This window comes from Varroa destructor, unplaced genomic scaffold (assembly GCF_002443255.2).
Source record: "Varroa destructor unplaced genomic scaffold, Vdes_3.0 BEIS01000006.1, whole genome shotgun sequence".
Lineage (NCBI taxonomy): Eukaryota > Metazoa > Arthropoda > Arachnida > Mesostigmata > Varroidae > Varroa > Varroa destructor.
The window spans coordinates 939,862-961,112 of NW_019211459.1; the positions used below are offsets into that span (position 1 = coordinate 939,862).

General features: G+C 40.4%; 2 protein-coding genes across 12 annotated transcripts in view; one reads left to right on the plus strand and one right to left on the minus strand.

The window, feature by feature from the left end:
* The first annotated feature begins 1,569 nt into the window (after nucleotides 1–1,569).
* Nucleotides 1,570–9,901, plus strand: LOC111253382 (myophilin-like). Of its 7 annotated transcripts, none has more exons than XM_022812679.2 (8): nucleotides 1,573–1,726; nucleotides 2,056–2,189; nucleotides 2,985–3,079; nucleotides 6,909–7,018; nucleotides 7,153–7,258; nucleotides 7,738–7,839; nucleotides 8,775–8,871; nucleotides 9,300–9,901. In XM_022812679.2, the coding sequence occupies exons 3-8, from the start codon at nucleotides 3,035–3,037 to the stop codon at nucleotides 9,407–9,409; spliced, it is 570 nt and encodes a 189-aa protein (XP_022668414.1). In that variant the 5' UTR covers nucleotides 1,573–1,726; nucleotides 2,056–2,189; nucleotides 2,985–3,034; the 3' UTR covers nucleotides 9,410–9,901. The 7 variants fall into 7 exon arrangements, with proteins under 7 accessions (XP_022668419.1, XP_022668413.1, XP_022668414.1 ...); XM_022812680.2 differs by having other exon boundaries at nucleotides 2,056–2,185; XM_086993866.1 differs by lacking the exon at nucleotides 1,573–1,726 and adding an exon at nucleotides 1,870–1,886 and having other exon boundaries at nucleotides 2,056–2,185.
* A 973-nt stretch (nucleotides 9,902–10,874) lies between these two features.
* The window catches only part of LOC111253252 (uncharacterized), a 45,558-nt gene continuing 35,181 nt past the window's right edge, over nucleotides 10,875–21,251 (minus strand). For all 5 annotated transcript variants that reach the window (XM_022812395.2, XM_022812396.2, XM_022812394.2 and 2 more), the window contains 11 exons: nucleotides 20,995–21,190; nucleotides 20,529–20,663; nucleotides 19,880–19,962; nucleotides 19,404–19,476; nucleotides 17,385–17,547; nucleotides 16,839–16,941; nucleotides 16,298–16,403; nucleotides 15,736–15,819; nucleotides 14,330–14,451; nucleotides 13,118–13,196; nucleotides 10,875–11,170 (listed from right to left, as the gene is read on the minus strand). In XM_022812395.2, the coding sequence (XP_022668130.1) occupies nucleotides 10,958–11,170; nucleotides 13,118–13,196; nucleotides 14,330–14,451; nucleotides 15,736–15,819; nucleotides 16,298–16,403; nucleotides 16,839–16,941; nucleotides 17,385–17,547; nucleotides 19,404–19,476; nucleotides 19,880–19,962; nucleotides 20,529–20,663; nucleotides 20,995–21,190 (1,357 nt within the window). In that variant the 3' untranslated portion in view covers nucleotides 10,875–10,957. The remainder of the gene's footprint in view (nucleotides 11,171–13,117; nucleotides 13,197–14,329; nucleotides 14,452–15,735; nucleotides 15,820–16,297; nucleotides 16,404–16,838; nucleotides 16,942–17,384; nucleotides 17,548–19,403; nucleotides 19,477–19,879; nucleotides 19,963–20,528; nucleotides 20,664–20,994; nucleotides 21,191–21,251) is intronic.

Here is a 21,251-nt window from a genome sequence, read left to right on the forward strand (position 1 = left end):
TTCCTCTTTTTAGCCATTTCCTACAGAGTCGCCTCATTTCCAAATGCCTCCGTTTTATCTTATTTGGAATCATTCTTATTTGCTTTAAGCATTTGTCGCTCTATGTGCTTGTCTGGGGGACGGACACAAAAGGAAGCTCAATATTTACACAGCAATGCCATACGTGCCATTCCCCATTCCAATATTTTCCAATGCCAGAGTATAACAAAAATTACCTTTCAGGCTTTTATCGTACCTAGATTACCTAGATATCGTACCTGAAACCACAAATCTCATGTTACGCTTATTTACTGTATCCCCCTTACGCGCTAGTATCTCACGATATCGGTTGTCTATATATATATGTATATATATGTATAAATAATACAAATTCACCGCGTTAGTCATAGCTGCCTCCCACGGTAGACATTTTAATTAGCTAATTAGTCTAGTACCGTTAAATCTAGCCGAGTACTATCTAGCTAACTGATAACCCGTTCCTCTCCTCCCTCCATAGAAATTGTCATTCCTATTTTTGCTGGTTTTTACTTTACCTTTTCATATATATCCCTGCAACCGAGTCAACTATACTGCCACTTACTAGCAGATACCTTGACAACGGACGAAGCAGCTTGATCTATACAAACAACACATGCTTTGTATTAGATTTAGTTCGAATGGAAATGGCCGGCAGAGGTCTTAACAACTTAAATTTCCAGGACGAAACAACATGTGTGCCCACATTCGGATCTAAATCCACGTGTCCGTCAAATATACACTACGCCAACCATCATCGGGAGGATCTAAACGACGTTTATACGCAACTTCTCGGACATCCTACTTATGCCCCCATGCCAATTAAGACAGATGGTCAGACTTGAGACAGCTGCGTAGCAGGACAGAAACGCAGAGCAAAAACCCGGAAGCCTTAGCCAGCCTAAACGGATTAAGTGTACTAACTATTTGATATAGTAAAATGTTTTTTGGATAGTTTCGACGTAGCATGGAGCTCAAGAGGGCCAATCGGTGTATTGATAAATATAGTAGATATATGGCTGATAATTGGAACACTTCTCACAGGCTTTTCGATAATCACCATCGCAGGTTCTAAAAAAATTTATCTTCACATTGTAAGCAAATGATTATGATGGGGCTTTGGTAATAAAAAGTGTTCTAATCAAATGTAACTACTTGGTGCTAATATTTCTGTTTCAAGTACCTACTCCGGTTATCCATACTGTGATCTTTCGACACTGACACTAATAGAGGGTGGTCTATAAAACGGAAGAATGTATTCGTAGCGTTATGCGCTACACAAACAGTGAAGACATCATATGATCTATGGTATCATACGATATTTTGCAGTTGGTTGCGAACTTGTACAGGATGTGTTACAACTAACTTCGTAACAAAGCAGGCCGAAAGCTCTAGCCCCGAACCCGAGGTAGGCCATAGGCTCTAGTTCACTAACACCGTCGGCGTTTTATATTATCTCCTTCTTCATTTAAGTGCTTTCCACTCTTGCAGCTGACAAATCGCGTGGCGTATACACTTCCTCATAGTAGCGCTGTGCCACTTTCCTTTACCCTCGTTATTTATCGGCCGCGATCACGGCATGACTGAGCCACAGACATCAGGCCGCTGTTAGCCATTGCGCTGAGTCCGTGTGTTCTGATAAGAAGCGCTCAGTCCGAACAAGACTGTGGGTTTGAGCATTCTATGTGAGACCCTCGAGTACGCATATCGGGTGAGCTGACCATACAAACACCCTTTCTCTTAGACCGGTCGTGTACTGCATGCGATATCCTAAGAATTAAAAGGCCTGACGATTTCCTTTATCTCCAAGCAGATGTTGTATCTATGTAAGTTGGAATATGCACGGAATGTTTACGTTAACCCTAAGGAAGGTAATTATGCTTTCTTCCCATTCACTTCTTCTTTCTGAAGCCTTACTTTCACCGTGCACACGCAGATCGTTTTGTTTACGTGTTACGTGAATCCAATCCTCTGCATCACTTTAGTACGCAAACGATTCTTATGATGATTTAGTCATTATAAGCCATTCCGTTCTTACAGGAGATATCCAACACAACAAATTTGTAATGTAACCCAACTCGATGCGCTCACTCTCTGTACTTGAATATAAACGACACTTAGATCTCATCGTACCCGCCGTAAGGGTGCTTCGTGGCACCAGAACATCAGAGCAAGTAGTAGAAGACATTTTTTTCATTTAAATTTAGGTTTTATCTAAGCATGATCCAACAATGTGCAGCTTGTAAAATTAGCAAAACATGTGACGCTAAGCAAAGATTGACATGTTATTTGTAGAAATATTAGAGCAGTAGATTTCCGGGCAAAAATTATTATTATTGTACTTCATTTATTAAGTGATACGTTATAAAACGGTGGGGAGCTAAGCAGTTCCCTCATTTCTACAGGCAGTTACGGTCATAAGGACGTGCCTTTTAAGTTACCGACTGCGCAGTTCGTATATGACCTTTGTTAAGTTGAGTTACGCTGTAAACGTCCGTAGATTTTAACACTGAACATCTTATGACAACATATATATCTTGCAAAACTACCGCACACACGTGTCTTCCCTGGTATCTTTATGGATAGCTGTTTATTGCGAAACGCCTCGTCCTAAAATCTAAATGAACTAATCAGATATAAGTTCCACTTTACTCTGTTCGTTCACATTCAACAGCATCGCAAAATAGAAGTTGCATGAACAAATGCCAGTAGCCCACTCGAGGTTACCCTGCAAATTAAAATCGACACAAACGCCTCATTTGTGTCGAATTAAATCCTCTGTAGAACTTTTTTTTTTTTGCCCTATCAAATAGAATTACTAAAAGGCTTAGAGTTTGAAAGTATAAAAATCTGCTAATAATCTATGAATCTAAGAATGAATAGGATACGTTTAATGGAGAGGGAAAACACTTTTTTTTTAACGGTTTATTTCAACTTTTACAAACGTTCTTCCTGTCTTTTGATTGTAGGTGTATCGGAAGAGGCTGTTACAATTATCAGCGTTTAACTCTATTGCACGATGAATGAGATATCGCCTAGTACTAAAGAGCCTCAGCCGGGGGACGTAAGTTCTTACATTATTGATATCACAATATAGTAAGCGTTGTTGCGGTATAGATTCAAACCATTCTGATTCTATGATAGGACCTGTCAAGAAATTGTGGTAGGTAGCCATATTTAGACAGCACCCACTAAGTGGCTACTCATCAGTGTTATCCTCTATGTAGACCCTCAGTATTCGATGACCACAGGGGTTTTTTTTACGACGATTGGTTTGCGAGTCATCATATTCGAGATGCGGTACTTATTAAAAACGTAGTTGCAAGGTTCCGCCATTTCTGTTAATTAAATGTAAACAATAACAAACATCCTAGACCTTGTTTCGAAATACTGCTTTGCAGTAATCTTAATTTGTCTTTAATTATCTAAACGTAGGGTACACTAGTCATGTCTGCGTCACATGCAGTTTCACTTAATAGCTTACGCAAAAACATGCTTGGCAAGATCTAGATAGGTAAGTTTGCGCATTTTGGAGTTTCAACAACCTTATCACATACTACTTGAACTATGTCAGAAGAGTATACAAATTTAATTTTGGCCATCTTTTCATTCAGGAAGATTGTCAACACATACATTGTTTAGCCAAAGACGTCACAATTTTACATTGGCTTTCCATTGTCCTGGAACTACGTAATCGCTTAAAACTGAACAGCTCACCGTACAAAACTTCAGAAGTGAGCGTATTAACCTAAATAGCTCAATGATTAATGATGTCTAACGCTGGCTGACCCGTGGAAGGTCATGCTGATGCCCGCTAGGCCACAGACTCGGTCGTTGGATGCATGTAGAAATATGCGCGGATAAGGTGTTTACGAACGTACATATGATCGTTTAATTTTCCTATGTGTTAGTAAAATCTGAGACTCACTCTGTTGGCTCTTGCCGATGGTGTCGTTGCTGCTTGCATAGACATTTACATTTATATCTTGAAGTTGTTACATTACGACACCGCTCAAGCAGGTGAGCGCCTACGCAACTGTGCCCGCAAGCCTGGCTTTGGCGACCCTTAGATCTATGAAAATTAATGAGCCGATGCTAAAAATAACACGCTTTCCTAGTTTTCTACGAAACGAGTATTGGGTAAGTACTCGCTGCTACTATTATTAGCCCTTTTGCTGCTTCTCTTTTTTTGACAACTCTACCGTCATCAAAGACAGATTCAGCGGCTAAGAGGTATCCGGATTACGTGCTTAGTGCAACTCTATGACCATAGCTAGCGTACTGCATGCTTTATTAATTCTTTGAAATAATTAATTCATGTACAAAGAGGGCTATTGTAATTCATTTAATTACGTTTCAGTAAAAAGTGTTCATTGTCGCAATCGCTTTATACGACATGTTTCCTGGCAGCGTACATACAGATGTCGGCCTTCAGCCGACTGCTTCGATTTGAATAGCGCGGCTAATTGAGGACAAAGAAAAAAAACAGCGAGCCGGTAATAGTTTTGTCCCCTGACAAATGTTTGACAGCAGGCAACGCTGTTCAGAAGGCAAAACGAGTTCTCAACTGTGGTTTTAACAAAAAAGCTGAATTTGCCAGCGTGTAAAAAGCCGCGTGCAGAGGCCGTAGTTCAACTAAATAAAGCTGCGCTTTCATTTCGCTCTTGTATCGAAAAAGCAATATATCAATTATCGCTGACGACTACCGAAAAGTTCAGGGCCTTTAAGGTATGGGTGGTAGAGGGCGGCGTGGTCTAGACAACTAATGTACACGTCCCTGGGTGAGTTGACGTGGTAGCCAGAAACATGCGGCCGTCGCTAACCGCAAGCCGAGCAGCGATGCTTGACGAAATGTAAAATCCAGCTGAGTTTAACAGAGGCAGCAGAAAGCTTTATATATACATTTGTCGTACTCAAGACAGGAAAACTTTGAAAGAAACACACGTAACCTCAAGGTCTACAGATACAGCTAAAACTACGATATATCCTGTGCTTTTGCACTTTGAACTTGCGATAACTTAAATTCCAGTTTGACGTTTTTTCTTACCCTGCCGGTCGTAGGTGTACGGATTCAATTGTACTCATTTCCCTCCGGGGCTATAGCCTGTCAGAAAATGACAAAAAGTAAAGTGTTTGCGTTGTGAGGTAATTATTTTAAATGGACAATAGATATGGACGGTTTCCACTGAACCCAAACTAGTGACCCTTTTATGGTTGATCTAGGATCGCTTCTACGTTGTGTTAGTCAGTGAGCTTCGCGGCACGAATATAGACACCGATCATAAACGCGTAATGGAGTTTACCTAGTTCCTTTCAAAAGCATGCATTTGTCTCGAACTCAGTGTTGCTCTATATGCTATGGCCTAACTGCGTATGGCTGTTATTTACTACCCTAGTTACATCATCTTTTGTTTCCCAATGCGTACATAATAATCTACTTGTTTAGTAATGATGAGTAGAGAGCAGTAGCAGGTTTTCTTTTTTTTTTTTGCCCCGGTTATCTCTAAATATGCTAGAACAAATTGCCACTAGATTTGAATACTTTCAGATCAGATGAGAATGAGATATTATTATCGGTGTTATTCAGGACGTAGCTTGGCGATCTCTATACCTTTTTAAAGTACACCATCAGACTGAGCATGGTCGTTACTCAGAAGCACGCATTATTGCTATAAGCAGAAATTTTCCCATCTGCTTAAAGTCGGACTGTAATTTATGTTAAACACTGATGGCAATGTAAAATAGCGTATATAATATGGTAGTTATATATCCATCAGTTTCAACAAGAGTCAATTAGCTGCTCTGGTCGATATAACCCATTTGTTTTTCATTTAAATATCTCTCTGCCAAAGTACTTCCATCGCCACTGATAGCGAACACGGTGGCGGATCGCCACTTCCTTTGCTGTTTTACTCTGTACCGTTAGACGATTAGTCCACGCTGTCGTTTGAAATATAATTTTGTAACTTTTGTTTGTGCTTAATAAGCCTTTGTTTGCCGCTCATTCTACGGACACATGTCACCTTGTCGCAAAACATTTGTTTCAAGCGTCTAAATGCTCTCATCTTTTCACACAACCATATACCATACATTTCTGGTTCTTAAAGACCGTTCTCTTTCTAGCGTAAGGGATCACCAAAATATCCGCATGTCTTCGTACGCAGTCGTCTGGAAATTCATAAAAAGAGCGCGACTACCGTGACCACTCGTTGGTAATTTGTGTTTTTCTTTGTACCGGCCGATGATTTATCCCTATATTTGTGGCTGATTGAGAACGAATTCGAATGCGGAAAAGCTCCCACAGTCGTTCCAAACTCATACAAAATGTAATGATTGTTTTTACATCAACATATTGCCTATGGCGTTTGGCACACAATCGAAGCCCACGTTCATAACGTGACGCGTCAAAATATGTGGGCGATTAAGATAAAAGAGACTCCAGTTGGCTGACAAACGTTGCTAAATTAAGCGCGCTAGATACAGACGATTGTTATCCTATCTTTTGCTGAAAGGCTTAATCTAATATTGAATCATGTAATTTCGGCTAGCCGGCTTTATTCAGTATTATCAGTACGAGATCACAAGCGCAATTTAGAAAATGCGCACACACATGCGAGAGATACGCGCTATACTATATAATCAGTCCTCTCAATAAAAGACGCCGTCTCCAGTGCAACAACTTACCGTATCTAAGCATGCGTTGAGTAAAACAATTGGTTATTACTGATGACTTGTATCTGGACGACTGACGACGTCTTTGTTTTATACAAACAAACGTATAGACCAGACCTCTAGTCGTGGCTTAGCAATGGTCGGCCCTTTGAACTACGAGAGTTAATTAGCAATTACCCTTATAATTATCCTATAATTTGCATAACATTTCCGATTTCTAGCGTGATCCCAACAAGGAGTCCCGGATTCTTATGTGGATTTGGAACTGTCTTGGCAAAGTTAGCAATACAGACTACGACCAATATCTTAAAGATGGCGTCGTTCTTTGCCAGTAAGTATTCGCATACATTTTAAGACCCCTCTCCCTTCTTTTTGGTATCGGTTCAGCAATGAACAATAATAAAATTACATGTTTTCTGTGCTTCTAGAATAGAGTCATACTAGCCTTTATCCTCTGTGTTTCAGCCTAATGAACTTCTTGGAAACGAACTCGGTACCAGGAACCATTGAGGCAGGCACAGATCATAAAACAAAACGGGTCAATATCGTTCACTTCCTTCGGGCAGCCCAGGTTTGTCATTGTAATATCCACTGATGTTTCCCTCAGGCGTTCGGATGCAATAAGCAGGTTTGCAAATAGCACGTAGCATAATTTACAGCGCATTATATTCAACAAAAAAAAACAAGGCACGCACTATAAGTAGGTCACCATAAAAACCGTACAAGTTGATTTAGATTTGACGACGAATGAAGGGAGAACTTTATTTAAGCTGACCGTCGTAATAAAATACAGGTGACACTGCCCTGTTTTTTACCCTCTTAAACCAACAATGGTTCAAGGACCATATCGTCCATACAGTAAGGGAAAAATTCAGTTCTCAGATCATTCTGCCCGTCATCGTTTCTAGCAAACGCACGTCAATCGCCGCTTTTTAAGCTTAAAGAATCAAAGCTCCTGTTAGCCGTGGGCCTTATGTATTATTGTACTATATTGTTATGACTTGAGTCATTAGTCGTGGTCATTGGGCGTTGTCTAAATTGTGCTTGCAGGCATACGGCGTTCCACGCGAGCTTTTGTTCGATCCCGAGGATCTCCTATACCTCCGTCATGTTCCTAGAGTGACACGCTGTCTATACGCTCTTGGACGATGTGTACGTACGCATTCGTTGTACTTTATGATCCATACATTGTGCTTTTCCGAATTTTCGGGACGTTTTATCATCCCTGTTTTATTTGTCATCGCGTTTGCTGCTGTGGATGGTGAATGCTGTGGGTGGTGAATGCTGTGGATGGTGCTGATGGTGGATGGTGAATGAATTTTTGCTAGAGTTTTTTTGGTCATACTTTCGATTCGATAAAGTGGCCCCTTTGTCAAAAAAGCTTCTATCGTAAAATATCGTTGTAGTTTGTAAATATCTCAGTTCTTAGTGTCTGGTCGGTCTTAATGTCTTGTAGACCCTACCCTTTAGAGCATGCCATTTGCAGTAATCATGTTGGAGTAGATAAATTAGATTTTAACATCATGAAAACAATAAGGTACATAAACTCAAGTACTTCTCCAGACAGGATCTGTCTTCTAAGACTACATAAACTCCGGCTGATTATTTAATTATAGTTGTTTGAAAAGCTTCCACCAACTGATAGTCCTATCTACTTGCCAGGGGAAAATTATTTTTCCAAGAGTAATATACCTCACGTACGGCCGAATAGTACCTAAAGAAATCCTATTTTATGTGGGCTTCGTGCCACCGTTAAATCGCAGATCCTCAGCTATGCGTCCGAACAACCCGAATTTCATTTTGGCAGTATTTCGGAATGTTAGGAATGAGCAGCTGCTCACTCTCACGTATTTTGTGATACCACATAGACAATGTAGCAATAACCGAACACTATTATATGTCACCTCAGTGACTTATAATAAACAAAGCTCGTTATCAGTGATTTAGTTTTTTCACGGGCAGGTAACGTGAGCAGGGGCTTTTGCGAATGTCTCCTAAAACAAAAATCTTCGAGTTAGAATATTGAGTTGATGCTGCCAACTGAGCTGACGGTCAAAATGGTACCATTTTGTGTAACTCTATTTCAGGCCGAAAGCAAACCTGACTATACAGGTCCGAGGCTAGGCGAAGAACCTGCGGATCCTCTCAATATGGCGACACAACGCAGAGCAGGAATGCCCGTCGGTCAGCCTTTTCTTGAGCTATTTTAATTACAATTATAGCAACATTTGACCTGCCGATGGCAACATTGTCTATTCCCAATAGACAATGTTGCCATCGACTTCGAATCGTAGATATGCTTCAGTCTACGTATAAACACTACGATTTTCTATAAAACGTTCTTCGGGCTATTATTATGTTAACAAGCATATACGTTTGATGTTCAGTCATTTCGAAGAAAAGCGTGCCGCCCAACGATGCAAGCCCGTTTCGGGAGAATGTGGTAAAGTAAAGATAGATATAGAAGAATGTTTCCAAGATGCGTTATTAAGATCATTCGTTTTTCCTAAAGCCCGCGTCAAAATGGCGGCACATGGTCAAAACTGTATGCAAATGTAGCATACCTATTGATCCGGACCTGTCTCTAATAGAAAGTTCAACTCATTTCACAGGTGATGACATCTATGTGGCTCACGTAGATATTAAGTCGAAGATTCAACGGCTGCGTCAGCAGGAAGCAGGACATTTACCCGCACCAAAGACATTATCCTTGTACCGATAGACATTTATACAATAAAAGCCACACGAAGCAACGAGCGGCAGATAGGTTTTGCAGCTACAGGATTTTATAGATAAAGAACACTGCAATAGTCCATTTATGTCCCGTTCCTCGTTTGCCGTTCCCGCTTCTATAACCTGAGTTCGGCTTGCGTACAATGGCATAGAGGTCGCTGGTTTCGTTTGATATTTGGCGAATCTTGTACTTCGTTTGCAATGATGGCCGGGTATCGAGTCTAGCTCTGGTCATTTCAACTGTGTACAACTCACCGTGTAAACCTTTTTGTTAGATCAACTTAGCTGTACATGGTTATTTTATCAAGCTCCGTGTTCCGCCAATGTTAGATAACCCTCAAATATACAGTGTCTTTTTTGTGTACGAGATGAAGGTTCAAGCAATGCGGCATCATAATAGATCGAATTCGTTTCATGTCCAAAAGCAGCATGTCATTGAAATAGCGATAATATTTGCGGTTCAATAAAGTTCTTGTAAATACCTAAAGTGTTTTCCTTGATGTTTCAATATTAATTGAAGTTGCTGTAGGCACCAATGTAGCCTATCATGGTCCTATTCAATTTTTTGCTCGATAAAGGTGTAGAGGAACGATGGCGGTTCCACGCTTAAGACTTACGTTGCGGAATACGATTTTCCCGTACACATATATGGCCCAGACTTATCAGACCACCTTCTCACTGTTGCAAACGATAATTTGCTTAATACACGCTAACTAATCGCATCCCGTAGTATTCTTAGATGCCCATAGCATATACGTGCTTACCCCTTGCTGGCCCGAGGCCATAGTAGCTAATCCGTAAAACCTGCAAGTCTAGCAAACGTTAAAGACAATATTGATAGGGATATTTCGTATGAAGCCATAGAACGCTACGAAAGATTCGTCCGTCGCTTACAGCCTCTCGAAAAGTCGCCAGTGATTAGCAGAACCGATCGGAACTTCTAGCAAAGAAACGAAAACGAGGCGAGAAGCCTGAAGTCTATTATATTATGCCTGTATCAAACTAAGGCACCATTAAAAGTGACAGAGCGAGACAGGTCAAGCGCATGCTGAAACTCCGTATCTTCAAGGTGTCAGAGGGTCATGTCTCTTTGAAAACTTGCTTATTGGATGTAACTTGTCAGCAGCCTGTGAGTGATACAGAAATTGAATGCGCGCCGCGGTTTCCTTACAGCGTATCGTATCGGCAGTTCGTGCCATTTTAGGAAAGCCATTTGCAACAATTAGGTTAATTCCGATAACGTGTATCGTATTCTAAGACAGCCGGATGAAATTTAAATTAACATTAATTAGCACATCCAGTGTTTCGAAGTTCCTACAGCAGTTACCAGCAAGCACCCATATACTCGATATAAACTGGATCAGGCCGAACATTTATATATCTATTGCCTCAATAAATGTGCAAAATGCATTGAACCCTAGGGTCTAACAAGAAATACTGTAAGCGACGAAAACTCACATTTCTGATACATAGCGTATTTATTTTTTTTCGTTTAGTAAAGGGCGCCTTTAAAGAATAAACTGCTTTTAATTTTAATTCAGTCTGTTAACGGAGGCGATTGTGGCATTTCTACAGTGAATTGTTGTTGGCCTTGTGCGGGTATCTGGTCTGTCGTCATCGTCGGTTGCTCCTCTGATAAGATCGTCTGATGCTGCGCGGTCATCTGCGCGCGGTCTAGGTCCAACGATCCGCTACGTGTCCCATATGCCCATCCTTTACCCGATAGACTATCAGGCGTTGCAGTACCAGCCTATAAAGATCGTACAGTTAAATTCAAATTTAGAACTAAATCTCTCGACAAGAGCTCCATCTCACATAAATAGAAAAAGTTTAAAGTTACAAGCGAGTTAGTACGCACAAAAATGCCGTAATATAAATGTGCACCTGTGATAGAATGGGTTAAAGTTGGATAGACGTAAATTATGGTTCTCTTTGGTTCAGACTAAACTCAGTCGAGATTTATATCGAGTTGAAACCTTTTCTGACTTGGAAGAACTCTTAGTTTAGCTGGGTATGCAACATAACTTAAGTGTCCAATAATAGGCTGGTAGCAGATTCATTTTGCAAGTTGTTAAATGCAGGCTATAACAGGATGGCCGATCCAATTTCGGATAAACATTACCGTCCATCTGCTTTTCTTAGTGCTAGAGAAAATCCAGTTCCTAATAGGCAAAAGCATTAAAAAGTTATTATGGTAATGAAGGGTGCGGCGTTTTTGAAATTTAGCCGAAAAACGACTATTAAGGTCGGATCTTTTCGCGTTGGACAAGTCGTCACTTATACGATAAATTTCCTAGGCTGTTTTAAATCGATGGTATATGGCACTGCAGAAAAGTTTACGGTGATATACTCCTCTAGGATGCCGACGGGGCAACGAAAAAATCCATGACAGTACGGGTTTGAGAGTTAATTAACGCCATCCAGAAGTGCATTTCTGAGGATCGCTTTGCTCGTTAGCGGATAAATATGATCTGATAAGAGCTACTTTATATTGTGAATTATTCATCAATACGTCACGGACACGTTATACGTCTGTAGTACTGGGGGTTTAAGGTACGCGCTAGCCCTCTCACGACACTATGTTTAGTGTGTCTTACTGAATTAGCCCAGGACAAACAGGTCCTGCGTGGTGTTACGTCGAAAAAGAAACAAAGTGAAGCGATGTACGGAGTGCGCAGTGCAGTTACACGAGCAACGGCAGTTAATAAGCAACCGATGTCTCTAATCAGTCTCCGAAATTATCGCTGACTTGCTCATGATCCGGGGTATGTGCCCGTTGTGCGTACAGACAAATTACCGTAAGGCATCCACTGGGAAAATCTCGTTTTACCATATTTTATTTAGAAAGATCAACGAATCAAATAGAGGTGTTTGTCTGCGAGTTTAGCAAGATGTTGTACAACCGTGTAAAGTCAAGTGTCTAAAGAAAGGCTTTACGTCTTCCATTAAGGTCGGTTCATGCTAGCTGATTAAGACAGGGTAGGCTATTTGAGGATATGGGTATTTTCTGGGGTAAGCAAACATGGCCGGCGTACAACCCAGATTGAAACTCGCTAGCTCACTATGTATGTTTTTGGCAAGGATTCAATTCGCTCACTAATCCTACTAAGAAGCCATTTACAAAGTTGCAAAAAGAGTATCTCGAACATGTATGTGAGTGCTTTAGATTCCGAACTAAAACGGTACTCGCGAAGTATGGTAATAAGCATGACTATCAGGAATAGTACCTCGAGCATACGTGTGTGATTCAATATCAGAGAACATCTCGTTCTACATGAACCACTCTGTAACCGTTAAGTGGTCCAATCGGTTGTGATTACCCTTTGCCCGAGTCCTGCTGTTAGTTGATAACAGATGATCTTTTGGCACGAGACTAGTAAATGAGGTAAGTCGCACGTGCTGAAACTCAATAGGAGACATTGTCAAACTCCTTACAGCATGAACGTCCACAAGACTGTTAATTGATCGAAAGCAGAGACCCGTATGCGAGGTATCTGTGTACAACTCACTGAGCGCTGAAAACGGACCTGATCGGAACCATTAGAGCTCTGAGACTTTCTTTTTTCATCATGTGCATTTGAAGCATATGAGTTTCGCGATGTTAGTATCAAGCAATAGACAAGTAACAAGAGTATTAGGAATATTCTAGGATGCCAATGAAAGAAGTCTGAAAAAAGTAGTCATACATTCAGCTAACCTTTTCATTTGCCTGTCGGTCACCTCGTATAAATCGCTCAATTTTATCCACACAAGCATCCTGGTAGTCATGAATCCAGCTAGGAAATCCAACCACAATGAAAGACAACTTTAGAACATCAAATGGTAAAAATTTGTATTTAATATCAAATTCATCAAATCAATTTATTTGACAAGCTCTCCCGGTTTCTTGCCGCTGTTTTTGGTAAAACTTTGCTGGTAAAACTTGAGTTATGCTGTAGATGTTAGTTAACATAAACTTTAATAGTTAACACCAGGTGCGTTCAGCTTGTCTACGAACGAAATCTCTCTGTGCACTTAACAGGTTGCCTATGGATAAGACTATCTCCTTAAACGAAGCTGCAAGCACCAGATTTTACAGTGTTGCTGTTGCATTAGAGCAGCTGCTTTACTGTTCTACCTAAAAATATCTAAAGTGAAAGAAAAAGACTGAAATTTCTCAGCCGCTAGGTGTCAGGTGTTTCGATATCTATTATTAGCAAAATCCAATTGAAACAGCACTTATCTTGACGGTACTATTGACGGCGTTTTGATAATGAAAACTGGCATCTGTTGCGCAGTTTCAAACAAGCACGTTCTAAACTTACGTGGGCTATAAATTCTCTATCCTTAGTATAGTTTATAATTATATATGCGTTAGTCCGTATTTAGCAGGCCTTAGATATTTACGTTTCGTAATCAGCAAATCGAACATAGTTTTATTACGCTTATAGTAAAAAAAAAGTTGATATTTATCGTCGGTGATTTAGTACATATTGTTGTCTTTATAAAAATCCCATAAGATTGCGAAAGTCAGTAATACTAGGTAAATTCCTAAAGAAAAAAAACACTTTTTACATTCGCATAGCTTCGACGCACATATTGCTGAATGTTGCCTCTTGACGAATAGGACCTTCACATCTATCCGAGTTAGGTCGCGGCAGGTCAATCATATATAAGCCTTATTTCAAAGCTATTTCTTTCAAATCTGGTTATTTTTTTGGTAGTCCACCAGAAAGGTTATAATTTAGATTAACCAACATGTACAAATGGAGGCCTCTTAGTCGAAATCAAATGGTTTGTCCGACTTTGGCCTGCACATCTCTTCCTTTTCGGTTAGACTCTTCTGTATATGTATTAACAATACTTCGCTGAGCAACTAACAGTGTATGTACTACAAATCGTTCATATTAACGGGTTGAGTTATACTCACTTGATTGCGTTATAGTAAAGAATAGGCCGAATGTCTTCTGGCAGATCATTAACGTCAGGCCAGCCAAAGTTATCAGTAATAGGAATGATGTTGCAATCTGCTTCGATGGCCTCCACGATCTCCTAAAGGAAATGGGCCAAACTTTTAGAAATGAGCAACATACCATAATGACCCTACTTAATAGATATTATGATGTATATACTCCAGTATTTTTACCCATCAGGGCAAGGAGCAGTGCGTCATTTTCAGAATTTGAAGTTGTCTAATTTGCCGCGCTGAACACAGCTCCGCCATGATTGAGAGTTCCATTTCACCCGAAATTGATGTTCTATATTGCCGATTTAGATGCAACTTTTGAAAATCTGAGAGAGGGTTTGGCGAGGCACATCGAAAGACCCTCAACAAAGTTTGAACTTAGTGGCTCAAAAAGGTATCGAAATCGCTTTTCGGTGCAGAAATTAAAGAGCATTTAAAAAAAAAAAAAAAAGTACATTAATTGTTGATTGGGTCGTCCAGATACGCTCTAACGGTTAGCTTTTGTAAGACTTTTTACGCCTTTTTGCAGTGTTCGAACAACTCGTCAATGCTGGACGCCTCCATCAATGACTGGGGCTTTCGACCTACTATCAGCCCAAAATTTTCTTCCGTTCGATTTTTCGTACGTTATGTTGACCAAATGCCGAACGTTAGGAATGATACTTCTGGCATATACGAAAGGAATAGTTGAAGTTTCTGTCCTTAGTTTTATGTATCGTCATACGTTTGTCGCCAAGCGGGGTCGACATTAGAGTACATAACAGTAAAAATAATAGATGTATTTTTTGTTAAGGCCGATTTTGGGTTTATAGTACGCGTTCGCCGGCTGATCATTCGCTAGTTTTTAACGGTCATTGCACATATGATGCAGGTGTTGTTTAGCCTTCAGTCTTAGAAATAGTAACACTTTTTTTCCATTTCTATCATGTTTATATGGGGATATGACAAGTCGAACAGATAAAGAATCTGCTAGTAACAATTTTTATTATTATATTCTTTTCCAAACATGGTGCTTATGAAGTCTATTATTATATCGGCACAGGGGCGTTGCCTGAAAAAAGTGAAAGAACAATGCGGCTGGGGTACAAGATGTATATATATAAATATATATATATATATAGGTAGGGTATAGTTGTTGCCTTCCTTTACATTTGATATATTTATAGACGTTGACAATTGATCTAGCTCGAATCACTATTACGAAATCGAAGTCCTGGCAAGATTGGTCTTGAGCTACATCAAATAAACACTGTTAGTGAGCCTAACACGCCACTGTCAATATCGGACGACGTTATAATAAGCAAAGGATGAGATCGCGCATAGATTTGGTTTAGTGCCAAATATGTCGCTATACAGAATAAGACGCTTACTCTATGAACCCAATCCTTTCTGTCGATGTCATTCTTACAACGTTCGAGCGCTCCGGTCGTAAGTACAAGTATGAAACTTCTCGCCTGTAAATGTGATTAATGGACGCCTCGTTGTAGGACACAATTCATCTGACAGGGAAAATATATTGCATTTGTTTTGTCTCAAAACTACACCCGAACCTCGCTCTTCGTTACATCGATCATTTTTGACACATTCACAGTTGACCCCATAATTGCATGATAACACCCCTAAGTCAGTCATTGGTGACCGATTAATTATGCTTTGCAGAGGGTTCAGTTACTGGCCGAGATATCCGGGATGGGAACAGCGCAATTGTTATGGGGCCTACGGCGTGCATAACCCTCACAGATAGGCTCGTACAAGAACACAGGCTCTTAAGTGACTAAATAATGTGCTCGATGTTGAGGCACGCCTTCATCGTTACATGCATTATCAGCACGCTGTTTGCTTCCACCATAGCACAATGCACCACAGACAAAATACTGGACGACACACTTTATTGGGAAAAACACGATGCCAATAAAACTCTATAAACGTTACCTGTCTTATACTGTTTAGCAAATTGTTGTCGAATTTTCCTGCTTCCAGTCGCTCAACGTCAATAAATACCGTAAAACCTTTTAGTTGTAGGTGCACCTTCAACAAGCTAAGAATAGATGTTATGTTATTTTAGCTCGCAAGAGGACCGCCAATAATGTCCACCTAAATCTCGCTGCTTGATGTATGCTTTGACAGCTGCTTACCTTTTCCAATAAGGAATAAGGGGCAGTTTTCGTATATTTCTATCACAAATAAAATGAAAAAGAGAAAAACGTCATGTTGAACGCTGTACGTGGATCGTTTGCAGAATGCAGAACGAACAGCAGACTGTATGATACACTAGCGTACTTTCTGGCTTTCTGGGCCTATCCTCTAAATCAGCCTATTGTATCTCATTTAATACTTTCTGGTCGTGTAGATGATTCTGTGTGATTTTTTGTTTTTTTGTTTTTTAGTGGTTTTAAGAAAGGCAGATAGAAATTACACGAGATTTCCCTGAAGAGAGTCCGTATTCAGTGTATAGTTAGTGCTGCTTTTATACCTGGCCAGCTGCGAACCGGTTGACCTGCGGTAACTTATGAACGCATCGATACATTTTTTAGAATCTTCGCTGGACTCCACCTCACTTGGGCAGGGGTACACCTCTGAAATCGCATGGCGCAATGAGTACCATTTTGTGTTTTAAGAAACTTTGATATTAGTTGATAGCCTGCTTAGATATGGTAAGAATGTAGGTGCGGCTGCGGGTACATATAGAATAACTCTGATACCATTCAATGATTGTGCCTTCAAATAACGACATTAGCAAGGCTTTATGTATCGGTACACAGACGTTTTCGAGTTCAAGAGCCTGCAGCGGCATGATCACTGGCTTTATCATGAAGTTATTTCTATTCGTACGTAGGCCCATTTCGAATAGGCACCAAAAACGTGGCCACCTACTGCGATACATCTACTAGCGTTTATTAATATACTGTGTTCTAAAGGTAGTTGTATTATTTACGGGAGAATAGAAAAATCATCGTGGCCTTTGACCGCAGCTTAGACCTTTATTGACTTTGTGTTTTAAGCAAAACTGACAACATACTTGCTAGATAGGACAGGATCTTCTTGCGGTGGACCGAGTTATCGATACCACATTCTTTCTGTAGTTGTTCTTCCGTGAGTCGAGAAAGTGCTGATTTATCCACTCCTGACCGCAAAAAGCCGTACGTGTACTGCGTAAACTCCGCGTCGATATTGGACAAAACCTGTGTCATAAATAGAAGTGAACACCAAATCAGGTAAGCCTTCGGTACCAAGGTGTTCGATTTGGTCGAATCAAGAACTTATACGATTTTTACACGATTTGATAGCATGCTATAAAACAGCAAAAGGAAGCACCGACACAAAATCATTAGGAACAGTGGAAGGTACGCATTTCGTGGGGCTCCCCTGCTGCAGTTGATAAATGCTGCTTAAAGTTCCACACTACTGTGATAAATACCTAGAAGTGAGGCCCCATGTCTGTAACAGAGATTTACTTTTAAGGAGTCAAACGAATCGAGGCAACAGTTTCCCAAAAAGAAAGCTAGCTAAGCTCATAAATAGCCAAAGAGCCGTTCACTGCAACGGCAGCACCATATGCCATATATTGATAGTGTTTGCTAATAAAATGCATTTAAGCGTTTCTTAGATTAGTGTTTCCAGTTAGTCTATCGCGTGCTGAGGAGCGATTTTGAGAGAACGAAGACAGTCCTCTAGCCCGGTCTAATCGAGCTAGCTGATTCATTCAATATTTTGCACATAGTATCTCTGCGAGGAAGAACAAGAAGCATATGAATAGCTTTCACAAAGGTTCTCACGCTCGCAGTGGGTACCCGGAGCGGTTTGAGGTATCTGGCCTCCTTCAAAAACTTTCATTGGCTAGTATACAGCCACAGCCGACGCGTTAGCTAAAGCCGCTCGTGGCAAAGCCAATGAATTATTTTAACTTTCGATAGGTCTATATTGTGGGCTGTGCTTGTCTTCACACTTGAGTCAGGTCAACGGTCACTCATTGGCGAAGGCGTTACTTTGGCTGGATGTGCTACTCCTGTGAGCCACCACACGCTGATGATGCCTTGGCCATCGTGGTAGTGACGTAACTTGTCTTACTAGTCGTGGACTAACGTCTTCCAGGTCAGTCTTGTTGTCTGCACAAATTGCGAACGATGTCAATCGTCCGTATACTTTATTGTATATTAGCTTCTAGTTAACGAAAGACTAGAAACAATTTTAATGGATACGAAAAAAAAAAAAAACGGGTCGTTTATTTGAAATAGAGATTAGCTAGGTTATCAGACAGGTCTCTATCTCTGGTAAATGATACCAGCTTTCCTTCGAATTGAGCCATTTTCACTACGGTTGGTCTATAAAGGGGGCTATCGCGATCATTGTTAATACCGATAGCAGCGCACCTCATCGAAGGTCGTCACTCGTTTTCCAAGTTATGGCCTAAAAACAGAATTTTCAAGCTGCTAATTGTTATCTTTTTCAGGAAAAATAAATTTATCCTCCGAACGGCCTTACATATGACATCATATACTGACCATATGTCTACCTATTAACTACGATTCCCGAATGCTAATTTCCCGGTGCTCTTATACGAACTTATTCCATACTGTCTATTTGTTGTTTATAGCACGTATAAAACGATTCGGGTTAAGGTAAAATTGTTCTTGTCTAAAGCCTTGTCAGTAGATAGTGGGGTTACTATGTTGTATTTAAAGCGGTGTAAAAAAGGGTACGACGTATTTGATATCGCAGCTCCTGCCGTTGCCGATAGCAGATATTAAGGGCAAAATCGGCCTTTCAACGTACATCGACACATAACTCAGTGTTACTGCTGCGCTAATGATATCGAGTTCAGTGTTTTCGCGCCAAACGAAAACGTAACAAACGAGTCGGTGGCACAATCCGCTTGCTGTCGTAAAAGATATGAGCCTCAAAATTGATTAGTCACCCCGCTGTAAAATCCCGCTCTGCTGTCTCTGTTCATTCCCGGGAAGAACCGCGCTACCATAGGGGGTGAGCCTAATGTGGGAGCGCTCAACCATCGATTTTCATGGACAGACCTCTATCCTACCTGTGCGACGTTTGATGAATCTACCGAAGAATAATCAGCCATTTGTTTTAGCTTGCGCAATTCTCTCAAGAACCTGTTAAAATTCGATTCATGCCAATAAAAACAATTCATGATATTAGTTAGTGTTATTTCACATCATGAATATAATCATCTCACTTCATAGATACGTATAGAAGGGTCTTTTAATATTTAAAGTATCCTTTTCCAGCTAGAATTCGTAAATTTTCTATTTTCTCTCTATTTTCACAGTCCATATAATTATTTTATGAGCACGTGATTAGTGCACGATAGTCTTCTAGTTTAGGTGGCGGGTGTTAAGACAGGGTAAAGATCTTCAATTTCCAATAACGTAATCAACGGGGGGTGAGGAATCCTAAAGAAGACTGCGCTTTTTATCTGTTTCCAGGCGACAAATGTATGAATGATATTTTCAAAGAAGGGAATTTGATGACAAAAAGGGCAGATTAATTACATGCCTTTTCCGTAAGAGTTGTTTATTGATGCCAATATCGTTCTCAAGCATGGTCTCATCAATTTGCAACAGTAGATCTCCGTCCACCTAAAGCCAATCCATAATTTGTATTACAGAACGTTCTCCCGGCTACGTTCATGAATATTGCACAAAAATAATGTGTGTGTATATATACACATTATTTTTTATTATATATAACGAGTAGATATTTGGATGAAAGGTTTCGTATGTGCCGACAAACATGCTTCTTCGACGCAGCTCTCATTTGTTTCGTTCATGGCTAAATCTAACCCCCTATTTGCAAAAGAACTTTTCAGAAGTAGCTGCAAATGAACTTCTATTAACAAACTTAGACGAACAAAGGGCTACAAAGGGATATCTTTCTAAACCCGGTGCGTTTATCATGAATGTTTTAGATCTCCACTGAGTATTGTTAGCGTCTCAATTCCATACCCCACTGTGTGATAATTAGTTTGATTTGTCGAACCCGAGGTAAATGTAGTCAAGGGTAATGCAACGTTGCTTACATTTTGCCCAGAAAGCTTTTCTCTATTTATTTACCAATCCATGCCAGAAAGCTGTCAAATTCAAAGCTAAATAGATCTTTGATATAGCTTCCCCCATGTTTAATACAGGAACAATACAATGACAACCTTTGCATCAAGAAATGCCTGTGCTCGATCCCCAAAGCCGATCTGCTTGACCCATTGTTGGACGTCGAGCTCCCTCCAAAGTGGCACCTGCTGGCTCAGCGCCTGAGGTAGTTTTTCGCCGATAATTCGTAGAGCCTGTAACGTCAGTGCGACAGTAACTATAAATGTTAAGTAGGAACGTTTAAAAGCTCTTTGTACTAAAAAGACCCACTGCAAGAGAGAACACTCAAAGCTGGTACGCGGAACTTCATTAAGAAAAATGTCCTGCAGCAAACTAAGATTAACTTTTCTACTAACTGCCTAATGGCACAATCATTACAATATTTCAAATAACAAAAAACTTTACTTTACGAAAGGCAAATTATGGCGACCTCTTACAAGTTAGCAGAAAAAACGTTTGTGTGTTCTATTTGATTCTTCTGTCTAGCTTATCATGTTTTGGTGCAATGTGATTTCGATACGCTACCCGCGCTGCGAACTTCGATGCGAGGTCATTTGGTGAGCTGGCGACCCGCTTGAGAGCGTCGACGGCGCCAATCTCGCTAAAAATTCCCGTGTTACCCTGTTGTCGTTTGATCGAGGCCTCCATAGCGAAATGAAAGGCAGCTAGAGAGCAGGCCTGCTTCAGGCGCGAACTTAGCACTGGCACGAACCGCTGTAACCTTTATGCGAAATGAAACTTACTATGTAATCTAAGTTGTCAGATATTACGTTGCATCCATT

Coding starts and splice junctions, on each gene's coding strand:
- LOC111253382 (XM_022812678.2), top strand. CDS start 3,035: ATGAATGAGATATCGCCTAGTACTAAAGAGCCTCAGCCGGGGGAC. Junction 7,019..7,152: donor GATGGCGTCGTTCTTTGCCA/GTAAGTATTCGC, acceptor TCTGTGTTTCAG/CCTAATGAACTTCTTGGAAA. Junction 7,259..7,737: donor ACTTCCTTCGGGCAGCCCAG/GTTTGTCATTGT, acceptor TTGTGCTTGCAG/GCATACGGCGTTCCACGCGA.